This window comes from Echinops telfairi, unplaced genomic scaffold (genome assembly GCF_000313985.2).
Source record: "Echinops telfairi isolate 266 unplaced genomic scaffold, ASM31398v2 ScPeMD7_14;HRSCAF=57, whole genome shotgun sequence".
Classification (NCBI taxonomy): domain Eukaryota; kingdom Metazoa; phylum Chordata; class Mammalia; order Afrosoricida; family Tenrecidae; genus Echinops; species Echinops telfairi.
The window spans coordinates 7,970,475-7,991,804 of NW_022103911.1; the positions used below are offsets into that span (position 1 = coordinate 7,970,475).

Consider the following 21,330-nt stretch of genomic DNA (forward strand, 5'->3'; position numbering starts at 1 on the left):
TGAAAGATGACTAATGGCCAGAGTCTCCAGGGCCCCACCAATCTCTAACCAACAAGTAAGCCTGGTCTTTGCATTCTGTTCCACATTTTCCCCCATTTTCTCCAGGAGCGTCTAATATGATGCTTTACAGAGCAGTTGGTAGTGCTAGCCAGGCACCACCTTCTTGTTCTGGTCTCAGAGTTGTGGACACTAATGTTTGCATGGTTCATATGTCTATCACTTTTCATCACTTTTCTTTCCTACTAATGGAGAGGGACCAATATTGCACCTTAGAATGTCTGTTTTCTTTATGATGAGTTTTAATCTAAGAAGTAGTCAACTAATACAGCCCTTCTAGTCATAATTTTTATGTGATGTGTTTTAATTCTAGACTTTATACCTGTGGCTATGATCCCATGTAGGAAGAAGTTCTCTGCTATGGGATTAAAGTGGAGTTAAGTCTTGACCTTGGTAGAGGGTAGGAACCAAGTCAGACTCTTTGTTTTCACGTGGGCATCTTTAAGACTACTTTACTCAAGACATGATCTTTCATTTTCTTTGGGGGCATCAAGGCCATTCCTTGGAGTGTAAGAGCTATCCGGAATACAGAAAAAAGCCCAAGACTATGTTCAACATGTCTGAAGTGGCAGAGGCCCTGAGACCAGATGTACCAGAAACTGGCACGGAGATTTCCAGAGGAGCAGCACAAAAACTGTGAGGAGCAGCACCTTCTCCTCATCTGGCCCCAAAACTAACCACTGGAGAGAGACTTGGTTGCTGGCTGAGGAGAGGTGTTGCTGTGGACCAACCACTGTAACCTTACTGTATACTGATCCTGAACTGTGGACCTACTAGCTTCCCTAATAAACTCATTCATAAGTATTGTTGGTGAGGTTTATGTGGCCACTACAACAAATTATGGAACCCATCACAGATGTACAGTGGTGTGGTAGGGATTGCTGGTCTCAGAATAGGCCTGGGAGGCAGTTCTGAGCCCTGCAATAGGGAAGCCAGAGGAGGCCAGATATGACTGCCTCCATCCTGTTTACTGCAAAATCCATATTGAAGGCTGTAGTCTTTGATCTTTATCAGTAAGTCCTCTTCAATTTCAGCAAATAAGGCTTTTCATATGGATAACGTAGATTGTTAATGAATGTTTTTCCAATCATGCTATGTTCTTCTTTCTGTATTTCACTTTCTTGTACTATTTTCTCAGCATGCAGATTGAATAAATATGGTGAAAGGATACAACCCTGATGCACACACTTCCTGATTTAAACTACCCAATAAACCTTTGTTCTGTTCTATTTGAATGATTGCTTCTTGGTTTTAGTAGCTAGTGATAATTTCTTTATTTTGCTAGATTACCATTTTTAGGGCTCTGGACAAGTATATACTAAAAAATAGCCAAGTATCTGTCTCCAAAATTTCTTGGCATACACAATGAATGCTTCTGAGTTATGTAAGTTTTTTGAAACATAGCAATTGAGATCCTCACTTCCAGGAGCCTTTTTTTCACCAATCTCTTCAGTGGACTTTTCTTCTCACTGTACTCAGTTCCTGATCATATGCTACTCCTGATATAGTTGCTCACTGACTTTCTTCTTAGCATAGTGACTATGCATTCTTTCCATCTTTTTGTGGTACTTCCTGTGTCATTCAATATTTTACCCACAGAATCCATACAGCTTGAGGCTTGATTTTCCTTCAAGTCTTTCAGCTTGAGAAATGCAGAGTATGTTTTTTCCTCTTGCCTTTCTAACTCCAGGTCTGCACATTTCATCATAATATTTTATTATGTCTTTTCAAGTCATCCATTGAAATCTTCTGTTCAGCCCTTTGCTTCAGTTGCTTTAGCTCTTTCGCTTCAGTTGCTTTAGCTACTGTATGTTCAAGAACCAGTTTCAGAGTCTCTTCTCATACACATTTTGGTCTATTCTTTCTTGCCTATGTTTTTTAAATGACTTTTTGCTTTATTCATGTATGATTTGTCTAATAATAGCATCTGACTTTCTCTATCTTCACAAGTGAGAAAAGGGTTCAAAATCAACAGTCCAAGGCCGATGTCTTGAAGGCACAGGGCAGGCAAGCTTCTGCCTTCCAACTTTCCTTAGTTACGACACCAAGCGTCCCTTCGAAGGTTCTCTACTTCTCTGATGGGTTAGATAATCTGATACATTGGATACACAAAATTCACAGGCAGTACTCAACAATGATGGGGCTCACTAGGGAAGTAACTGACTATAAGAGAGGTTCAGGAAAGCCCAGGACACAATCTGTCAATCAAGTCAGCCTCGTTAGCTTTGGTCACAGGTACGCCTTAGTATGGGTTGGCCTATCAGCCATGTAGCCCCTAGGCCTCTGCCCTGTTCAATGAACCATCTATCACAAAGCTCTTTGAGTTCTTCCAATAATGTGCCCCAAGGCACCTTACTTCACCAATAAGCTTTAGCCCCAAAGCACTCACTTCTAGTTCCTTGGGTTGGCAAACCTAGTTCCCGTTACATGCACAGGACACAACTCATTCCAAGAAAGCCTCCTGTGTCAAGGTACTCAGTTTTCTCACTCTTGGCCTAGAAGCCCATGGCTCTGTATCCTACTGGGTACAGACAGTACAGGGATCTGGAGTCAAGCTGAACTCCTGGCTCTTCTTTCTTGAGATCTCCCTTTCTCTCCCTGGGACGGTTCTTTGTAAGTCCAACAGGAAAAGAAAACTAACCAATCCTTCTGTTATAGTTCCATACACCTTATTTGCTTGGTCCTGTGTATGCTTGATTTACATTATTAGCAAGACATCCAATACCCATGGTGGGCCATGGGTACCCTCATATTTGCATAATTCTACACATTCATTCTACCACTCATGTGTTAGTTTGTGGTTTCTTAAGTGACGCTGGAACCAATGCCCACTAGTATTTCAAATGATGAACATGGTGAACATATTTCAGCACAGCTTTCAGACTAAGATCAGATGAGAAAGAATGAATAAACTGTTTACTTCTCAAAAACTGGTCACTGAAAACCTTATGAATAGCAGTGAAACACAGTCTGATATTGTGCCAGAAGATGCGCCCAACCGGTTGGTAAGCACTCAGAACACAACTGCAGAAGAGAGGACTCCACAAAGTAGAGTCGACTTTAATTAACTGGAATTTGGTGGTGGGGCACAATTCAAAATGAGAAGACAAGCTGTAAACATGCACTACGAATTGGAATAGGACTGTACAGAGTGTGAGCCTAGGAAAGGTAGAGTGAAACAGGACAAGTGAACTTAAATCGACTGGCTTTGCCCATAATGAATCTGACAATCACATAGTTTATGCAGCTGGGAATGACAAACTCTAGAGGAATGGAGTCACAACCATGCTCAAAAAGAACGTTGCAAGTTAACCCTTGAAGTACAATGCTGTCTGTGATGGAATAATATTTATAGCCCTATATAAGGAAGACCAGTAAATACAACTATTTCCTAAGCTATGAACCAACCACTAAAGCTAGTGATGAAGAAACGGAAGAATTCGATCCATTTCTTCATTCTGAAATTGATCAAACATGCAATCAAGAAGCACTGACGATGCAAAACTTGGAAACAGGAGATGACAATAATTGGAAAATATGGCCTTGGTGACAGAAATGAAGCTGGACATTAATTACATGACAGAATTTTGCAAGATCGACAACTTCTTCATTGTGAATGTTTTTTTCCAAAACATAAATGGCGACTACACATGTGCACTTCACTAGATGAAAAATAGAGAAATCAAATTGCCTCCACTTTCCATGACTACCTAGCAAGAAAGAAACAAGGGAGAAGCAATATGCACATTACATAATGTCTTAGATTGGGTTTCCTAGAAAAGCAAGACCAGTGAAGCTTGTGTCTGTATACACACAGAGACATTTATGTAAAAAAATGGCTCACGTAATTGTATAAGTGGGCAAGTTCAAGTCTGGGGAAGTTCCGAGTCCATGGCTAAATGTTAGGTTGGAGGCTTCTTCTGACGTGCATAGTTGTGGAGGCTGACAAACCCAAGATGAACAGGAAGACAACAGGCTTGTGACTATAGAGTTGAATGACTACAGGTCAGCAGGTCAGATGGGAGGCACCCGATCACTCCTAAGATTGGAGACCTCTGCCAAATGCAAGGAACCAGATGTTTGAGAATGAGCCAGATGCAAAATCCAGATCCAGCAAAAAATAAGCAAGCTTTCCCATAGTAAGCTATACTCCCAAGAAACTTCTTTTCAATCGACTAGATCAGGGTGGTGACCCGAGCGAGAATGTTGCATCCCACTCAATCTAACAGTGATTGGCAGATAATAGCAGTTATCATTGTGAAAATGGTTATATTGTGCTGGATAACACCACTGAGCATTGTTTGAGTTGTTAAATGTCAGCCAGTAATAGGGACCCTATGCATAACAGAACAAAACACTGTCAGTCTTGAGCCATCCTCATGTGATGTCCCAGGAGATTGCTGAAGCCACTGTGTCAGTCCATCTTGTCAGGGGTTCTTCTTTTATGCTGCCCCTCTCCTTTATCGAGCATGATGTCCTCTTCCAGGGACTTCTCTCTCTAGATAACAGGTCAAAAACACCCGAGATGACATTTTGCCATCCTCACTTCTGAGGGGCAATCTAGCTGTAGTTCTTCCAAGAAAGGTATGTTTGTTCTTTTGGCAATCTGTGCTAGTTTCAGTGTTCTTTCCCAGCATCATAATTCAAACGCATTGAGTCTTCTTATCTTTCCTGAATTTCTGACAATCCCTGTCAATGCACCGCTGCAACTGGTGTTGAATGGATGTAAGCAAACTTCTACTTGTGTGTGCTATCAATGATATTGTTTTAATTTGCACATTCTGTTGGGTCGCCTTTCTTTGGAATTAGAATAAATACAGATCTCTTCTCATTGGCTAGGCAGGTAGCTATCTACCAACTTTCTTGGCACAGATGAGTGAGTGCTTCCAGTACTTCATAATCTTGTTGAAACATTTCAATTGGCATTCCATCAAGTCCTGGAGCTTTGTTTTTGGCTAAGGTTGTCAGGGCAGCTTGAACCTCTTCATTCAGTACCATTGGCTCTTGCTTATATGCTACCATTTTTAAATGCCTGAATGATAATAAGTTCCTTTCGGCTCAGTGACTTTCTGTATACTTTCCATCTTCTTTGGATGTTTCCTGAATCATTCAATATTTTTGCCAAAAATTGGTCAATATTTGTAACCTCATGTTTGAATTTTTTCTAGAGTTCTTTCAGTTTAAGCAGTCCTGCACACATTCTTCCTTTATAGTTTTCTAACTAAAGGTCTTTGCATATTTTATTATAATATTTTACTTTGTAGTCTTTTATTTTATCATTTCTTCCATTTGCCTCAGCTGCTATACAATTAAAAGTGAGTCTCACTCAGAGTCTCTTCTGATACCCATACTAATCGTTTCTTTTTAATGAGCTTTTGCCTTCCTCGTGGATAATGTTCTTGATGTTCATCTCATAGCTCATCAAGTCTTTTGTCATTAATGTTGAGTGCATCAAATCTGTTCATGAGATGTTCTCAAAGTCCACATGGGATTTACTCAAGGTTGAATTTTGGCTTTCTTGGGCTTGTTTTAATTGTCTTCATCTTCAACCTGAATTTATTTATGAGCAGTCTATAGTTCCTTCCACATTCAGGTCCTGCCCTTGTTCTAGCTGAGTGTCCTCTCCACTGTCTCTTCTTACAGATGTCGTCAATTTGATTTCCGTGTATTCCATCTGAAGAAGTCCATGGGTATAGTTGCCATTTGTATTTTGGAAAATACATTTTCCATAAAGAAATTGTTGCCCTTAGAAATTTTTATCATGTGCTCTCTAGCTTTGTTTCTATCACCAAGGCCATATTTTCCAACCACTGTTCTTTCCTGTTTCCAACTTTGGCATTCCAATTGACAAGAATTATCTTGTATCTTGATTGTATATTTGATCAATTTCAGATTAAGGATGTTGGTAGAATTCAATTTCTCTTTTTTTAAAACAGCACTTTTTTATTAGCACTTCACGCACATGCCATACAATTCAATAATTCAATCATATCAAGAAGAGTTGTATAATTATCTCCACAGACAACTCTAGAATATTTTCTTCCTTGTACTGACTGTTATTCATGTAATCTTTTTCTACCTATGGCAAAAAATATACACAACTACACATCCTCTAGTTCCACAACTTCTACATGTATAATTCAATCCCACTGATTACGCTCTCCATGTGTTTAAATGTTATCGATATCCTTTTCCAAATTATTGCAACACCATTAAAATAACTCAATGCTCCCTGTGCAACAATTCTCTCTCCTTCACCCATGGTAACCATTGGTCAAATTTAGATTCTTTTAAAAAAATAATTTTCTTGATATAATATTCATGTATCATATACTTCCATGTTTAAATAGCTTTTAAAAATAGTTGTATATACATCATCACAATCAATTATATTGCTCCCCCCCACCCCACATTCATTGTTAGCTCCCTCAATCCTATCACCCTCCCCACCCCACAGTTTGCTTCCTCAATCCCATCACCCTCCGCATCCCCAACTCCCTCTCCACATCCCTGATAAACCATTGCAACAGTTATTGGGTCTATGCATCCACTCCTTCTGTGCTCTACAAACTTGGAAACCCAACCAAAATAATAATAAAAAAAAAAACCGGCAAGAAGAAAACTGTAATAATAATATAAAGCTAAAATTACAAATAAAGAGTAAAAAAGAAAAATAACACCATCAGTATTTAAAAAGTCAAGAATTTTCTGTCATGGAACAAGCAAGAAATACTTGTGCCTAGAGTCAATTCAGGTTGGGTCAAGAGAATGGTTAACTGACCAACTATCAGATTATACCAATGCTGGATCCACCAAAATCAAGTTTATAATAATCTGTCTGACAGTAAAGCTGTTTGAGTCCCTTGCCTGTGGCTAGATGGGATCCCCCAGAGGCTTAATTTGACTAGATACTCTGCAGATGTATGTTGAGCTCCCACTGTCCTCCATAGCCTTTTACAAATTAAAAATATCATTGTAATGGAATCCAATTAATCAACCTTTTCTTTTCATTAATGCTTTTGATATTCTATTTAAGAAGTTCTGGTGGCGTAGTGGTTATGTGATGGGCAGTGATCTGAATGGTTCGGAACCACCAGCGGCTCTTCAGTGAAAGACTGGGCTTTAGTCTCAGAAACCCACAGGGGTTCGTAAACAGGTTAGTCTCAGAAACCCACAGGGGTTCATAAACAGTATGGACTCCTCAGAAACCCACAGGCATCATGACAAGTCAGCATCGACTCAGTGGCAGTGAGTTTGTTTGTTTTTTCCCTCCCCGAGACCATAAATATTTTCTCATAGGAGCGCCATGCTTTTACATCTCACATTTATATCTATATATCAGTTTAAATTAATTAGCACATATGATATGAAGTGTTAAGGTTAATTTTTTAAAATGTAAGGATCTAATCACATAGTGTGATTTATTGTAATATTTTGGTTATAAATCAGATAATAAGGCATGCAAGAGTTTGCTTCTGGATTCTATTTTGTTAATCACGTTGATTATCCTTAGGCTGGTAACACATTGTCTAAATTACTGTAGCATGATAACCAGTCTTGTTACCTACCCTGTTTCCCCGAAAATAAGACAGTGTCTTATATTAATTTTTGCTTCCAAAGATGCGCTAGGTCTTATTTTCAGGGAATGTCTTATTTTTCCATGAAGAAGAATACGGTACACCTTTATTATTGAACAAAAAAAGGAAATGTATTACCTGTATACGGTACGGTAGTAGTTGTCATCACAAACCAGCATAACCAGACAAACTGTGAATCCTACAGTATCAAGAATTTCTTGTTACTACCATTATTTCCATGTACAATAATCTATGGTACATTTACTCATTTATTCAATGACAGTCATGTCATCATCTTCTGGAACATCATCATAACAATCCAAACCCTTATTTTCGGGGGGGGGATGCCTTATATTTCAGCAACTGGCAAAACTGTAAGTAGGTATTATTTTCGGGGGATGTCTTACTTTTGGGAAAACAGGGTAGTAGCAGAAGCCTCCCTCTTTCCTTCTTCAAAGACTTTCCATAGTCTAAGGCATAAAGTACAAACTTTTTTGTTTGGTATGTAAAGACTCTATTGTTTAGAATTAAAACTTTAAAAAATAACTATAATATTTGATGCTCATAACCAAACCCCAAACCACTCATGCCCTTTGAGTCAAGGCCGACTCACAGCGACCCTGCAGTACAGGGTAGAACTCCTGTGAGTTTCTGAGAACTAACTCTTCACAGGAGTGGAAAGCCAAACTTATAACCACTATGACAACAGGAGGCATTAAATAAATGTAGGGGCTTCAAAAGTTTCTGGAAAAATGAAACTAAAAGTTAATAGAATTTCTTCACGAATTTTTTGAAATGTTCGTAAATGTTGATATTAATTAAGCTGAAATGTCACTTCATTAGAGATTTAAATCTTATGAGCCCTCACAGTAACAAAAAGCTACGTAAACTATTCATACAATCATTCTCTACCCATACTACCCTGTTTCCCCGAAAGTAAGACATCCCCGAAAATAAGACCTACTTACAGTTTTGCCTCTCGCTGAAATATAAGGCAAACCCCCGAAAATAAGGCCTCCCTGAAAATAAGCACCCCCGAAGCTACCGTAACTCTGGTCTCTGGACTGTAGAGGCGGGCGCCCCCGCGCAGCTCAGTTGGCTGCAGTGCAGCCGGAGCAGACAGGAAGTGCGAGGTCTCTTTTAATAAAACAATAAACAATAAATGTGTACCATATTCTTCTTCATGGAAAAATAAGACATCCCCTGAAAATAAGACCTAGCGCATCTTTGGGAGCAAAAATTAATATAAGACACTGTCTTATTTTCGGGGAAATGGTATGAAATTGGAAGGTGCAGACCTTTATCACAGAGCGTTACCATCACATTTTATAAAAATCTCATGGAATGGGGAAAGGTAACCAAAATGTTGATGGTGATTCCTCTGCTTCTTGGAACTCCATTAAACAGGTTATTATGTTTCTGTTGACAGAGCATGTAAGCTTTAAAAAAGAGGAAAAAGAAAAACATAAGAGGGATTTTTTTAAGAGGATGAGCCGTTGTCATTTTGTCATCTTAGCATTTGGTTCTCAGAGTGAGGGATTCTCAGTGCATACTGATGCAGCATTCTCTCTCCTGCTAGCTTTAGAGAAGCTCAAAGTTTGAGAAGCTATTATAGAAAGGAAAGAGGATGGCAGTCTGTACAGTTATCTAATCTATAGCTTTGCTAGTGCTGCTTAAATTGCTTTGGCAGGAATATCACTGTATTTCATGGCTGAAACGATGTTTCTTCCATTTTGGGGGAAGGCGGGGGTGGGTGGAGGGATGTAGATAGAGAAAGCAATCATTTTCGAGAATGTTTGCCAAGTTCTACCATGACTGGTCAATGTTCTGAACTCAGTACTACTGTATTTGATTAGAAGGCTAACAACAGAAAAAGACCTTAAAAAAGTTTCATCAAGTCTAAATATTCTTTATACTTCAATTCTTACAAGTACACATTTAACTCCAACTAGTCTTGAAAATACCTTTAATTTGGCTTTCTTTTGAGCCTCCAGAGCAATCTTTCTCAAATTCTCAGTCTCTTTCTGCAACTGTTCATTTTCTTGCTGAAGACTCAGCCTTTGTTCACTGACAAATGCACAGTTCTCTCTCTCAGACTCCAGCACGTTTTGAAGTTTCTGAATCGTTTCTTGGCAACGTGATAGCTCTTCTGAGGAACTGATTGAAAAACAACACAACAAGAACCCTCACACTTAATGATCTATAATAAAAGATCATCTAGCTACATTTTACAGTACAGACCTTCCTTTCTTTTTTCTGAACCCTTTCTCTTTGTGATTTAAAATCTTATATCACCATGCAAATACATTCAATTTAATCATAAGTAAAAAGAGATAAGTTGAACTGCTTTTCATTTACCTAGAAAACTGATGTGGAATTTTCAAATTTTATTAATATCGAGAATCACTGTGTAAGAAGAATTTCACAAGTAAAGAACAAATAGGTATCAAAATTCTTTTACCTCATCAATAAATTCCAGAACACCCAATAGTTGATTATAATACTCAATTATAATGATAGGATCTATTTTCATATTTTTCTCTCCTATGACTTGGAAATGGATGTTATAAACTCCATAGATTAAGGAAGAACTCTGATAGCATACTGGATTATGAGTTGGGCTGCTAACTGCAAGGGCAGCAGGTGGAAGCCACCAGCTGCTCTGTAGAAGACCAATGAGTTTCTACTCCTGGAAAGATCGACCGACTTGGATAGCCCCAGAGGCAGTCCTATCCAGCCCCGCAGGGTCACTGAGTCAGAACTGACTCCAAGACAGTGAGTTTCATAGGTTAAGTTGTCTATATTTTTTGTACTTTATTATGGGGAAACAACTTATGTTTTGCTTCAATATACCCTTTTTAATTCCCAACTTGTTAGATTTCCATCTTGTAAATCTCAGATATTTAAACATTATGAACACTTGAATCATTAGGTTAGTAAGATCATGATTCATGGTCAAAAGGTATCACCGGGAATATATAACTGCTGCTAATATTGTATCAGTTTAATAAAACTATTGGTTGCGTATGACTTAGAAACCGAGCAATTCATAAACAACTTCGACATAGTTTTTAGCACAGTAAGCCATTTCTTTACAAGGATGACCCCAGTTCAGCACCGTAAGGCTCAGGCCCTCTTCCGTTGTTTTGCAAACTCTGCCAGTGCTTCCATAGTTAGTGAGTGCTTCTCTTATTATCTACCTTTACCCTTTTACCTACTTCTACGTTCTTGTAAGTTCTAATTTCTTTGTTAAATTAAGGAGTCCTATAGTGCATCTCTGCAATGCTGGTGGCAGAGTAGGTTACATGTTGGGCAGTTCAAAGGCACTAGGCACTCCTCAGGAGAAAGAAAAAACTTTCTACTCACATAAGGATTTACAGTCTCAGAAATCTATGAGTTGGAATTGACTTGATAACAGTGATTTTTTTTGGTCTAAATGCTAACTAATGAAATTCTTACTGAAATTATAGATGTAGGCAATCAAAGGATACAAAGATAAAAAAGAGAACCCTCTATTACATGCCTTCTAAGAGAAGTCAAAATATTGCTACGTGTATACAATAAATTCTTAGGAAAAAAATAAGAGCTGAATCAATCAAGCTTCTTGATCAAATCAATGGTTTTGAGAAATTCAAGGGGATAGAGAAACAGGTTAAATGATACCCCAAAGGAGCTTCAAAAAGTTTTGGGGGAAATGGAATTAAAAGATAATATAATCTTCCCACAATAGTTTGTAATATAATTTTTGCATAATTGTTTGATATCCCCTTATGTATGAATGTAGGAATACTGTAATACCAATTACCCATTTTTTCCAAAAAACAATTAAGAAAAACTTAGGTAAAAGGAGGGATGGCAAACCTTTGATTATAGGTGATTTAAAAACATACAGCACTCAATGGCATCCCAAACACTGGAAATGAAATCCTTTGAATGCAACGACTGCATCAATCATATATGATGGGTGAAAATCCCATATATACAGAGAATACGGGAACGTCTTCACTAATAACTCATGTCTAACAGAACATATGAGCTCACTGGAGAGAAACACACTCTACTTTTAAGAATATAAGTAAACTTTTAATCATTCCCATTTCCGTAAGAAAGGCACACTGGGAGGAAGTCCCATAAATATACAGTCTAGTGTTAATTCTGAAAGAGTTATCACAGAAAATGAAAAAGAAAAACTTACGTTATTTTAAGTTGCTTTATTCTATTTTCTGCTGTCTTAAGTCTTAACTGAAGATCATCTTTTGAACACTCCGCAGCCAGATATCGTTGGTGCATTTCTTCAAGTTTTCTGTAATCACTTTCATTTCCTCTGCCTTCACGATGAATCTACAGAAAAGGCTTATGAATATTACCTTATAGAAGGGAATTTCCTTAATAAATGATAAAATTTAGAAACAAAAAGAAATGATGAATTAAGACCACAAACACCTACGATAATCTTTCTTTCATCTATTATCAATGTAGCCTGCTTAAATTATACCAATAATTAGTTTGAGCCGTTTTATATTTAAAATGGTATAAATTGACGTAGACAATAATATCTTCATTTTTGAAATGTTTCATGCTTTTGGTAAAATCTTCCAATAAAATACATAAAACTCCTGAAATTTACAAAAAAAATGCAAGTGTTACCACTTAGAAATTAACACAGGAGATTCTTCAATATATATTCTCCAGTTTTCTTGTCAGTTTTACATGGCACATACTATGGTATGACGCCAACTGTATGAAAGGGACTGCAGAGTCTCACTCCAGGTTCCCTGAACAACGATCCAGGAGAAGCTGGACTCAACCTCAGCTTCCTCTCAGGGGTTATAACACCCTAGGGCTCCAGGGGCTAAGCACTTCCCATTTTCAAACAAATCAGACGTACAGCTACACTAATTTTGATTACCATGCCAGGTGACCTGTGTCTTTTCCCCTTTGCTAAGACTATTTTGTTACTCCTGCTTTATAAAAAGCTCGGGAGATAGATACAGCTATCTGATCCCATTAAGAGTTAGTCTCAGAAACCTTACATAGAGTGACTACGAATTGGAATCAACTTGAAGGCCATGATTTATAAAAAGGTCACCATGTCAATGTCCCCTAATATACACACACCCACACTGGGATAACTGAGACCTCTGCCATCTTTCTTCACTTTCAGTCTTTAACCTTTTAAGTTTTTCATTGCCCCCATAAAGTCCATTGCTTCGCTTATGCTATATATTACAAAAGTAATCCCAAGCCCTGACGTATTTATATAGCAGGTGACAAACAGTACTTACCTGTCATAACCAATGGAAACCCAGAAGGAATCCACCTTGCAGGATAGTGGTGACCACAGAGGTCTTACCTTGAACACAGCATGCATATATTTAAAAAATTAAATGTGACTGCACACTGTGTTTTGCTTTCTATTTTTATTGCCACATAATTCCCTTTGAAAATCAAATTCTATCATTTACTATTTTCTGACACTAACTTTGCTGCAAAATTTCTCCATACTGTGCTTAAAGCACAGTGAGTGCTCAGCAAAGGCAGTCTCTTTTTCTTTTTCTAAAGTGCTTTAAGAAAGTGGGCTTAGTCAATGTGTAAACGACAAACTGTTCACCGCAGATAACTGATTTTCTCGAATATCAATGTACAAAAAAATCTCCTATGAAATAAGATTTATACTCAAGGTAAAAACCACAGCAATGCTATTAATTCTCTCAATTTTATACATCGCCGTCTACAACTGAGTTGATTCTGAGTCATAGGGATCCTATAGTTCAGAGTAGAACAGGTCGCAGGCCAAGGCCCTTCAAAATTCCAAGACTGCAAATCTTTCTGGGAGCACAAAGTCTCATCATTTCCCTGGAGGAACTGCTGTGAGTTCCACCTGCTGACCTAGTGGTTAGCAACCCAATATGTAATGTACTATACCACCAGCGTTCTTTGTTATATTCATAGATGGACTACACTAAGTATGAGTTGCATAAAATTTCAAGAGAGAAGACAAAATGCATTATTGTGTTGAAGTTGAAGTAACTGAACCAAACTCACAGTCATTGAATCGATGTCGACTCATCGTGACTATAATTCTTTACAGGAATAGAAAGCCCTACTTTCTCCCTTGGAGAAGATGGTGGTTTCGAACTGCTGACCTTGCAGTTAGCAGCCTAATGTGTTACCACAATGCCATGAGGAATCCTAGTTGAAGCAAGGTACGTACCGATTTCATAAGATTTATATCTTTAAGTACAAAGTTCAACGCATGTAGCCACTTTTGGAAACAAATGCATGTAGGCAATAGCAGTATTTAAATGCAGATTGTGAATATATCTTCGTAAAATAAAAACACGCACTGGGAAAACACTGATAAATAAATGGGCTGCTAGGAGGAAGTGTGATAGAAGCAGACAGTAGTGTAGAATATTTTCAGTTAGGTTTTAGGTAGTTCTATTTCACTTTTACCTTTTCTAGCTCTTCTTCCAATGCTTTTTTCTCCCTAATAATTCGTTCAATTTGGCTTTGTTTGTCAGCACACTCCTATAAATTCAAGAAATATTATAAATAAATATAAAAGGTCAAATGTCAAGAGAAATAAGAGAAAAAGACATGGAGAAATACTATTGTCTATGTAGGGAACATCATAGTTACCTTACCAATACAGGGAGGCCATAAGAATTTTTAAAAAGGAAAATATTTCAGAGAGCTACATGGACCAGGATTTCAGACACTGTCTCCAGCTACAGAATGCCAAGGAATTGTAAATGGACAGCTTAGGGGGGGTGATAGAGATTGGGGGAAATCCAGGGAGAAAAAACCTAAATCAAACGGGGCTCCACTGTTACGGAGTTATAGAATTGATAGTGACGGGATGTCACAGTACAGCCTTTCTTTAGAGATACTCCTGCCACGTGTTCTGAAAAGGGAACAAGCAACGTACTGATAGGTAACTGTGACCCTAAGGCACATGGATATATAAATATGAAAGCATTTAATGGTTTCTTTGTAAAACTTACAAACAGCTAATAAAAGCATTACTAAAAATATTTTATAAGCATGAATATAACACATTTTCCCCTGAAGGTTTTAATGTGAAAATTCAACAAGCACAAAATTAATCAATAAAATTTATTGCTTTACCAATGAGAGTTAATTAAAAAACACTTAATTATTGATTCTTCACACTTATTATTTTTCAGTTCAGATTTTTTTTTCAGTAGCCAGAGAACATTGTTGCTGTTAGGGCTCGTCCAGTTGTTTCCAACTCATCGCCGTCTTTTTATTTATCTATTGATAATTTTATTGGGAGTTCTTACAGCTCTTATAACATTCCATACATCAAATGTATCAAGCATATTTGTACATTTGTTGCCATCATAATTTTATTTTAAATCATTTTATTGGGGGCTCTTAGAGCTTTTACCACAATCCATAGATACATCCATTGTGTCAAACACATTTGTACATGTTGCCATCATCATTTTCAAAACATTTACTTTCTACTTGTGCCCTTGATATCAGCTCATTTCCTCTCCCCACCCTTCCTCCTTCATGAACTCCTGATAACTTAAATTATTATTTTTTCACGTATTACACTGTCCAGTGTCTCCCGTCACCCACTTTTCTGTTGTCCATCTCCCTAGGAAGGGGTTATATGTAGATCATTGTGATCGGTTCCCCCTTTCTCCATCCACCTTCCCCTTCCCCTCCTGCCATCTCTAGTCTCATTATTGGTCCTAAGGGCTTTACCTCTCCTGGATTCCCTGTGTTGCGAGCTCTTATCTGTAGCAGTGTACATGCACTGGTCTAGTCAGATTTGTAAGGTAGAATTGGGTTCATGGTGGTGGAGGGAGGAAACACTAAAACAAAGTTGTATGTTTCATCAGTGCTATACTGCACCCTGACTGGTTCGTCTCTTCATTGTGACCCTTCTGTAAGGGGATGTCCAACTGTCTACAGATGGACTTTGGGTCTATACTCTGCACTCTCCCTCATTCACATTGACATGATTTTGTCCTGGGTCTTTGATGCCTGATCCCATCGATATCTTATGATCACACAGGCTGGTGTGCTTCTTCCATGTGGGCTTTATTGTTTCTCAGCTATCTGGCCGCTTGTTTATCTTCAAGCCTTTCAGATCCCAGACACTCTATCTTTTGATAGCTTGACACCATCAGCTCTCTTCACTATATTTGCTTATGCACCTATTTTGTCTTTAGCAATCTTGTCGGGATGGTGATTATCACAGAATGCCTGATTATTAGAATAAAGTGTTCTTGTGTTGAGGGAGTTCTTGAGTAGAGGCCCAATGTCCGTCTGCTATCTTAATACTAAACATACAGATATATGTACATACATCTATTTTCCTATCATTATATATAAGTATATTTACATATGTACATGCCTGTCTTTAGACCTCTATAAATGCTCTGTGCCTCCTACTTCTTTCCTTTAACTTTCCTTTTTTCCCAATTTCATGTTTGGCCTTCATTCAGGTTCTAGTAATTCCTCTGTTACATTGCCTTTGATTATGCCCCACCAGGCATCCTATGCCTTTCTCTCCAACGATTTTAGATCACTTGTTGTTTCTTTTAACCTGGGTTGGTTGATACCCCACGTCCTTTCTCCTGCCTCCCCCTCTCCCGTGTCCCCCCTGGAACTGACTGGCCCATTTTTTTCTCCTCTGAAAGGGTTATCTCACCTATCTTATCTAGATAGACATGTAAGACAATAATAAGTGCAAAAACAAGACAAGGCCAATCGACAAAGGAAGACAAAACAACAACAACAACAAAAACCAATGACAAAAAAGGAAAAGCCAAAAATGAGGAGCTGATACCAAGGGCTCAAGTAGAAAGAAAATGTTTTGAGAATGATGATGACAACAAATGACAAATGTGCTTGACACAATGGATGTATGTATGGATTGTGATGAGTTGTACGAGCCCCCAATGAAATGATTTCAAAAAGATAAAAAATAGTTGTAAGGTCTGTGTGTTGTAAAAACCCTAATAAAATGATAGATAGATAAATACACAAATAAATAAAAGATGGCAATGAGTCAGAGACAACTAGATGAGCCCTAACAGCAACAACATTCTCTGGCTATTATTTTCCAGTGGAGTTGGATGGGGTGCCAAGCTCTGGCCACAGATATCTATTTTTGGTATTTCTCGGGGACTTCATTGCTTTGCTTCCCTTGCTGCTCTGTTGCACGCCCTTAGTGTTTCACCCCGGTGTGACGGGGTCAGACAGGGCACAATTCCTGCACTGTGTCTCTAGTGCTGTCCCCCGTAGCGCTATGGATCAGTGAGTGATGTGTCTCTTGGTGGGCCCAGCCCTATGGTCCTCTCTGCGCACTGGCTACTCTGAGCAGGAATATTGTCCTCGGGGTTTGCTGGGTCAGGATGTGCTCCACTCTCTCCTTCCCTCTTCGTTTGCTCCTGTGTGCTCTGATCAGACATGCCCCTCTCCTTGAGCTGTTGCTTCAGCGCTGTCCTCCGAAGTGCATTCTTCTGGGGGTTCACATAGTTGGGATTGGGGATGGCCCCACAGACCTCTCTATTGGTTCCGTGTTATGTGCCACTATGTGGTATTCACATCTTGGCACACTGGGTTGAAGCCTGATATCTCCCTCTCCTGTGGAGATAGAAACAATACCCTTTGGTAGGTTAGTGCCCTGGATCCCTCCCTACCCATGTCTTTTTTTTTTTCTTTCCCCTCCTATTTAATTGGCTGCCATATGTATCCCTGGATTGGGTTTGGCCCCCCATAGTACCTGGTTGTCACCCCAGGAATGTAGATATATAGTAGCTTTCCCCTTATGCCCCCTTTGCATTTTTAAAGCATATCTCAGTGGACTCATGTTGTTCTTGTCCTTTTGTGCTTGGATTACTTCACTTAGCATAATTTCCTCCAATTCTTCCCATGAGGCGATGTGCTTCATGCATTCATCACTGCTTTTTAGGAATGTGTTAGCTCTCCATTGTATGTATGTATCACAATTTTGTAATCCATCCATCCGTTGATGGAAATTTGGGTTGTTTCCAACTCCTTGCAATTGTGAACTGTGCAGCAATGAACACTGGAGCACAGATGTCTGGCCGTGGTTTGTTTCTTGCGTCTTCTGGGTTCATCACCGTCTTATGAACAGCAGAACAAACCCTGCTCAGCAGTGCACCATCTTCACAATTGTTCTTGTGTTTGAGCCCATTGCTACAGCCACTGTGTCAATTCATCTGTCCAGGGCCTTCCTCTTTAGGCTCTCTACCAAGCACGATGTTCTTCTTGAAGAACGGGTCTCTCTTAATATCATAACATCATTTCCAAAGTAAGACAATGTTGCACCATCCTTTCCTCTAAGGGGTAGTCTACCTGTATTTCTTCTAAGACAGAAGAATATGATTCATTCTTTTGGTAGTCTGTGGCACTTTCAAGATTTTCTGCCAACACCATCACTCAACTTCATCGATTCCCCTTTGGTCTTCTTTATTCAATGTTCAACTTTTACATGCACATTAGGTGATTGAAAATACCATGGGTTGGCCCAGAACAGCTGAGTTCTCAAAGTAAGAACTTTGCAACACTTTAAGGAGGTGTTGTACAGAAGATTTGCCCAAAGCAATGCATTGTGCTCCTCACTTCTGCTTCCAGGAGCATTGATTGTGAGTCCAAGCAAGATGAAATCTTTAACAACTTTAATCTTTTGTCAAGTTTATCAAGATGTTACCAGTTGTGAAGATTTGGGATTTCTTTACATTGAATTGTAATACTGAAAGCGGCAATCCTTGATCTCCAACAAATGCTTCAAATTCTCCTCACTTTCAAGAAGCAAGGTTGTGTCACCATGCTGTCATAGCTTGTTTCTAAGTTTTCTTCCAATCCTGATGCTGCATTCTTCCTCATTTAATTCAGCTTCTCTAATGATCTGCTCAGCATACAGACTGAATAAAAATGGTGAAAGGCTAGAACACTGACCCATATCTTTCCTGATTTTAAACCATGCAGGATTCCTTTGTTCCATTCACACAATTGCCTCTTGATCCATGTACAGGTTCCACATGAGCACAATGAAGTGCTCTTGGATTTAAATTCGTTTCATTCATATAGTCTAATGCATTGGCATAGTCAATAAAACACAAGTACACGTATTTCTGGTATTCTCTGCTTTCAGCCAAAATCCATCGGACATCAGCAATCATATCCTTTATTCCACATACTCTTCTGAATACTGTCTGAACCTCTGGCAGCTCCCTGTCAATGCAGTGTTGCAACCACTGTTGGATGATCTTCAGCAAAATTTTACGTTCATGTGATACTAACGATATTGTTCTATAATTTACACAATCTGTTGGGTCACCTTTCCTTGAAATGGATATATAAACATGGATCTCTCCCAGTCAGTTGGCAAGCAGCAGTCTTCCAAATTTCCTGGCCTAGGTGAGTGAGTTCTTGTAGTCACTAGAATCTAGTGCTTTGTATCAGCTTGTTGAAACCTTTCAATTGGCATTCCATCAAATTTTGGAACCTTGTTTTGACTAATGTTTTTTAATGCAGCTTGCAGTTCTACCTCAGTACCATTGGTTCTTGCTCATATGCTACCGCTTGAAATGGTTGGCTGTCCACAAGCCTTTTTGGTGCAGTGACTCTGTGCATTCTTTCGATTTTCTTTTGGTGCTTCCTGCATCACTCAATATTTTGCCCACAGAATCTTTCAATATTGGAACTTGGGGCATGAATTTTTCTTTAGATTTTTCAGTTTAAGATAATGTTGAACATGTTCCTCTTACAGAGAATACATATGATTATTTCCTACTACTTGTGAATTTGGGGTTGCTAAGTCAATTCCGATTAATAGTAAGAGCATGTGACAAAATAGATGACTTCATAGGGTTTTCTTGGCTGTCATTTTTGCAGAAACCAACTACCATGTTTGTCTCTTGCGGATCTGCTGGATGTGCTTTTATTGTCAACCTTTTAGTTCTCAGGAAAGCACCAGGTTAGTCTATTACCGTTATCAAAATTTAATTTATCTATTGTCCTTCAAGGTGGTCTCTATTTTAAAAGATAAGCTTTTGAATCATGACCCAAAATTGATCACCTAAGATTAATAATAATCTGTAGCCCTTTACTACAAATAAGATGATTGATATTCATGATCTTTCATAAGAACTATTTTGGGGGATAAGAACTATATCATAAATGTTCCATATGTTTTCATAGAATAAACTGTTAATCTGTGATAAAGTAAATCTAAGGCATGGAATTTGTGACTATTTTATGTTTATAACTCCTCCTGTGATTTTTAATGGAGACTGGCATAGATTTTATGGTGATTTGGCTGGGTCAGGATCTTCAATAGTTTGGACCTAACATCCAGGTTGTAAACAACTCCAGGTTGGCTCATGTAGCATGGCAAGCCCCGGGGGTGTTGCTACTTCATACATATAAATAGATCCAGCGGAGAAGTTGCTTGCTCTCCTTCCTTCTTCAACCTCATGTCTCCTGGTTCGTTGACTGACAGCTGCAGGAGTCAGAGGCTCTTCATCTTAGGATTTGACCCCTGGATTTGAGCTGGACTCAGCTTATCTACTCTTGTGGCTACGTGGATTGCTCTCTAGATATAAAATTCTTTCTTGTACATATATATGTCGCAGGTTTTGCTTTTCTAAAAACCCCAGCCCAACACTAACACAGATACTAATATAAAAATCGAATTACAATTCTGGATATGGCCAGAGGGATATAAATGAAGACATAGTCTAAGTATGTTAATGTATTCCTCTCCATCCAGTCTAACATTTCATGGTCAAATGATGATAGTTGAAAATATAGTTAAATGTGCATGACGTATGAATTGTTATTAGCACCTGGCATTCTGTGATGCTCGCCTTCCCTGCACAATTGCTGAAGACAAAATGGGTGGATAAGCAAATGTGGTGAAGCAAGCTGATTGTGCCCGGCTATCAAATCATATAGCATCTAGGGTCTTAATGGCTTGAAAATATATAAGCGGCCATCTAGCTGAGAAACAACAAAGCCCACATGGAAGAAGCACACCAGACTGTGTGATCATGAGGTGTCAATGGGATCAGGTATCAGGCATCTAAGACTCAAAATAAAACCATATCCAAGGTGAATGGGTGGGGCAGTATGGAGTGGAGACCCAAGGCCCATCTGTAGACAATTGGACATCCCCTCACAGAGGGGTCACAGGGAAGAGATGAGCCAGTCAGGGTTCAATACAGCACCGATGAAACACACAACTTTCCTCTAGCTCTTTGGCGCTTCCCTCACCCCACTCTCATGACCTCAATTCTACCTTACAAATTGGATTAGACCAGAGCATGCACACTGCTACAGATAAGAGCAGGCAACACAGGGAATCCGGGAAAGATAAACCCCTCAGAGCCAACAAGGAGAGTAGAACTACCAGGAGGATTAGGGGAGGGTGGGGGGTAAAAAGGGGGAATCGATCACAAGGATCCACCTATAACCCCCTCCCCAGGGGGACGAAGAATGGAAAAGTGGGTGAGGGGCAATGGAGGACAATGGAAGATATGGAAAAAATAATCTATTAGCTATCAAGGGTTCGTGAGGGCGGCCGGGCAGGTGAGGGAGGGAGGGAGGGAGAAGAAATGAGGAGCTGATATCAGGGGCTCAAGTATAAAGAGAATGCTTTGAAAATGATGATGGCGGCATATGT

General features: G+C 39.0%; 1 protein-coding gene across 1 annotated transcript in view; it reads right to left on the reverse strand.

Annotated features, from left to right (window-relative positions):
- Nucleotides 1-21,330, reverse strand: part of SCLT1 (sodium channel and clathrin linker 1) — a 186,256-nt gene that overhangs the window by 60,871 nt on the left and 104,055 nt on the right. Inside the window, exons 12-14 of the mRNA XM_004711863.1 lie at nucleotides 14,091-14,165; nucleotides 11,830-11,975; nucleotides 9,599-9,791 (exon numbers count right to left, since the gene is read on the reverse strand). Of these exons, the coding sequence (XP_004711920.1) occupies nucleotides 9,599-9,791; nucleotides 11,830-11,975; nucleotides 14,091-14,165 (414 nt within the window). The remainder of the gene's footprint in view (nucleotides 1-9,598; nucleotides 9,792-11,829; nucleotides 11,976-14,090; nucleotides 14,166-21,330) is intronic.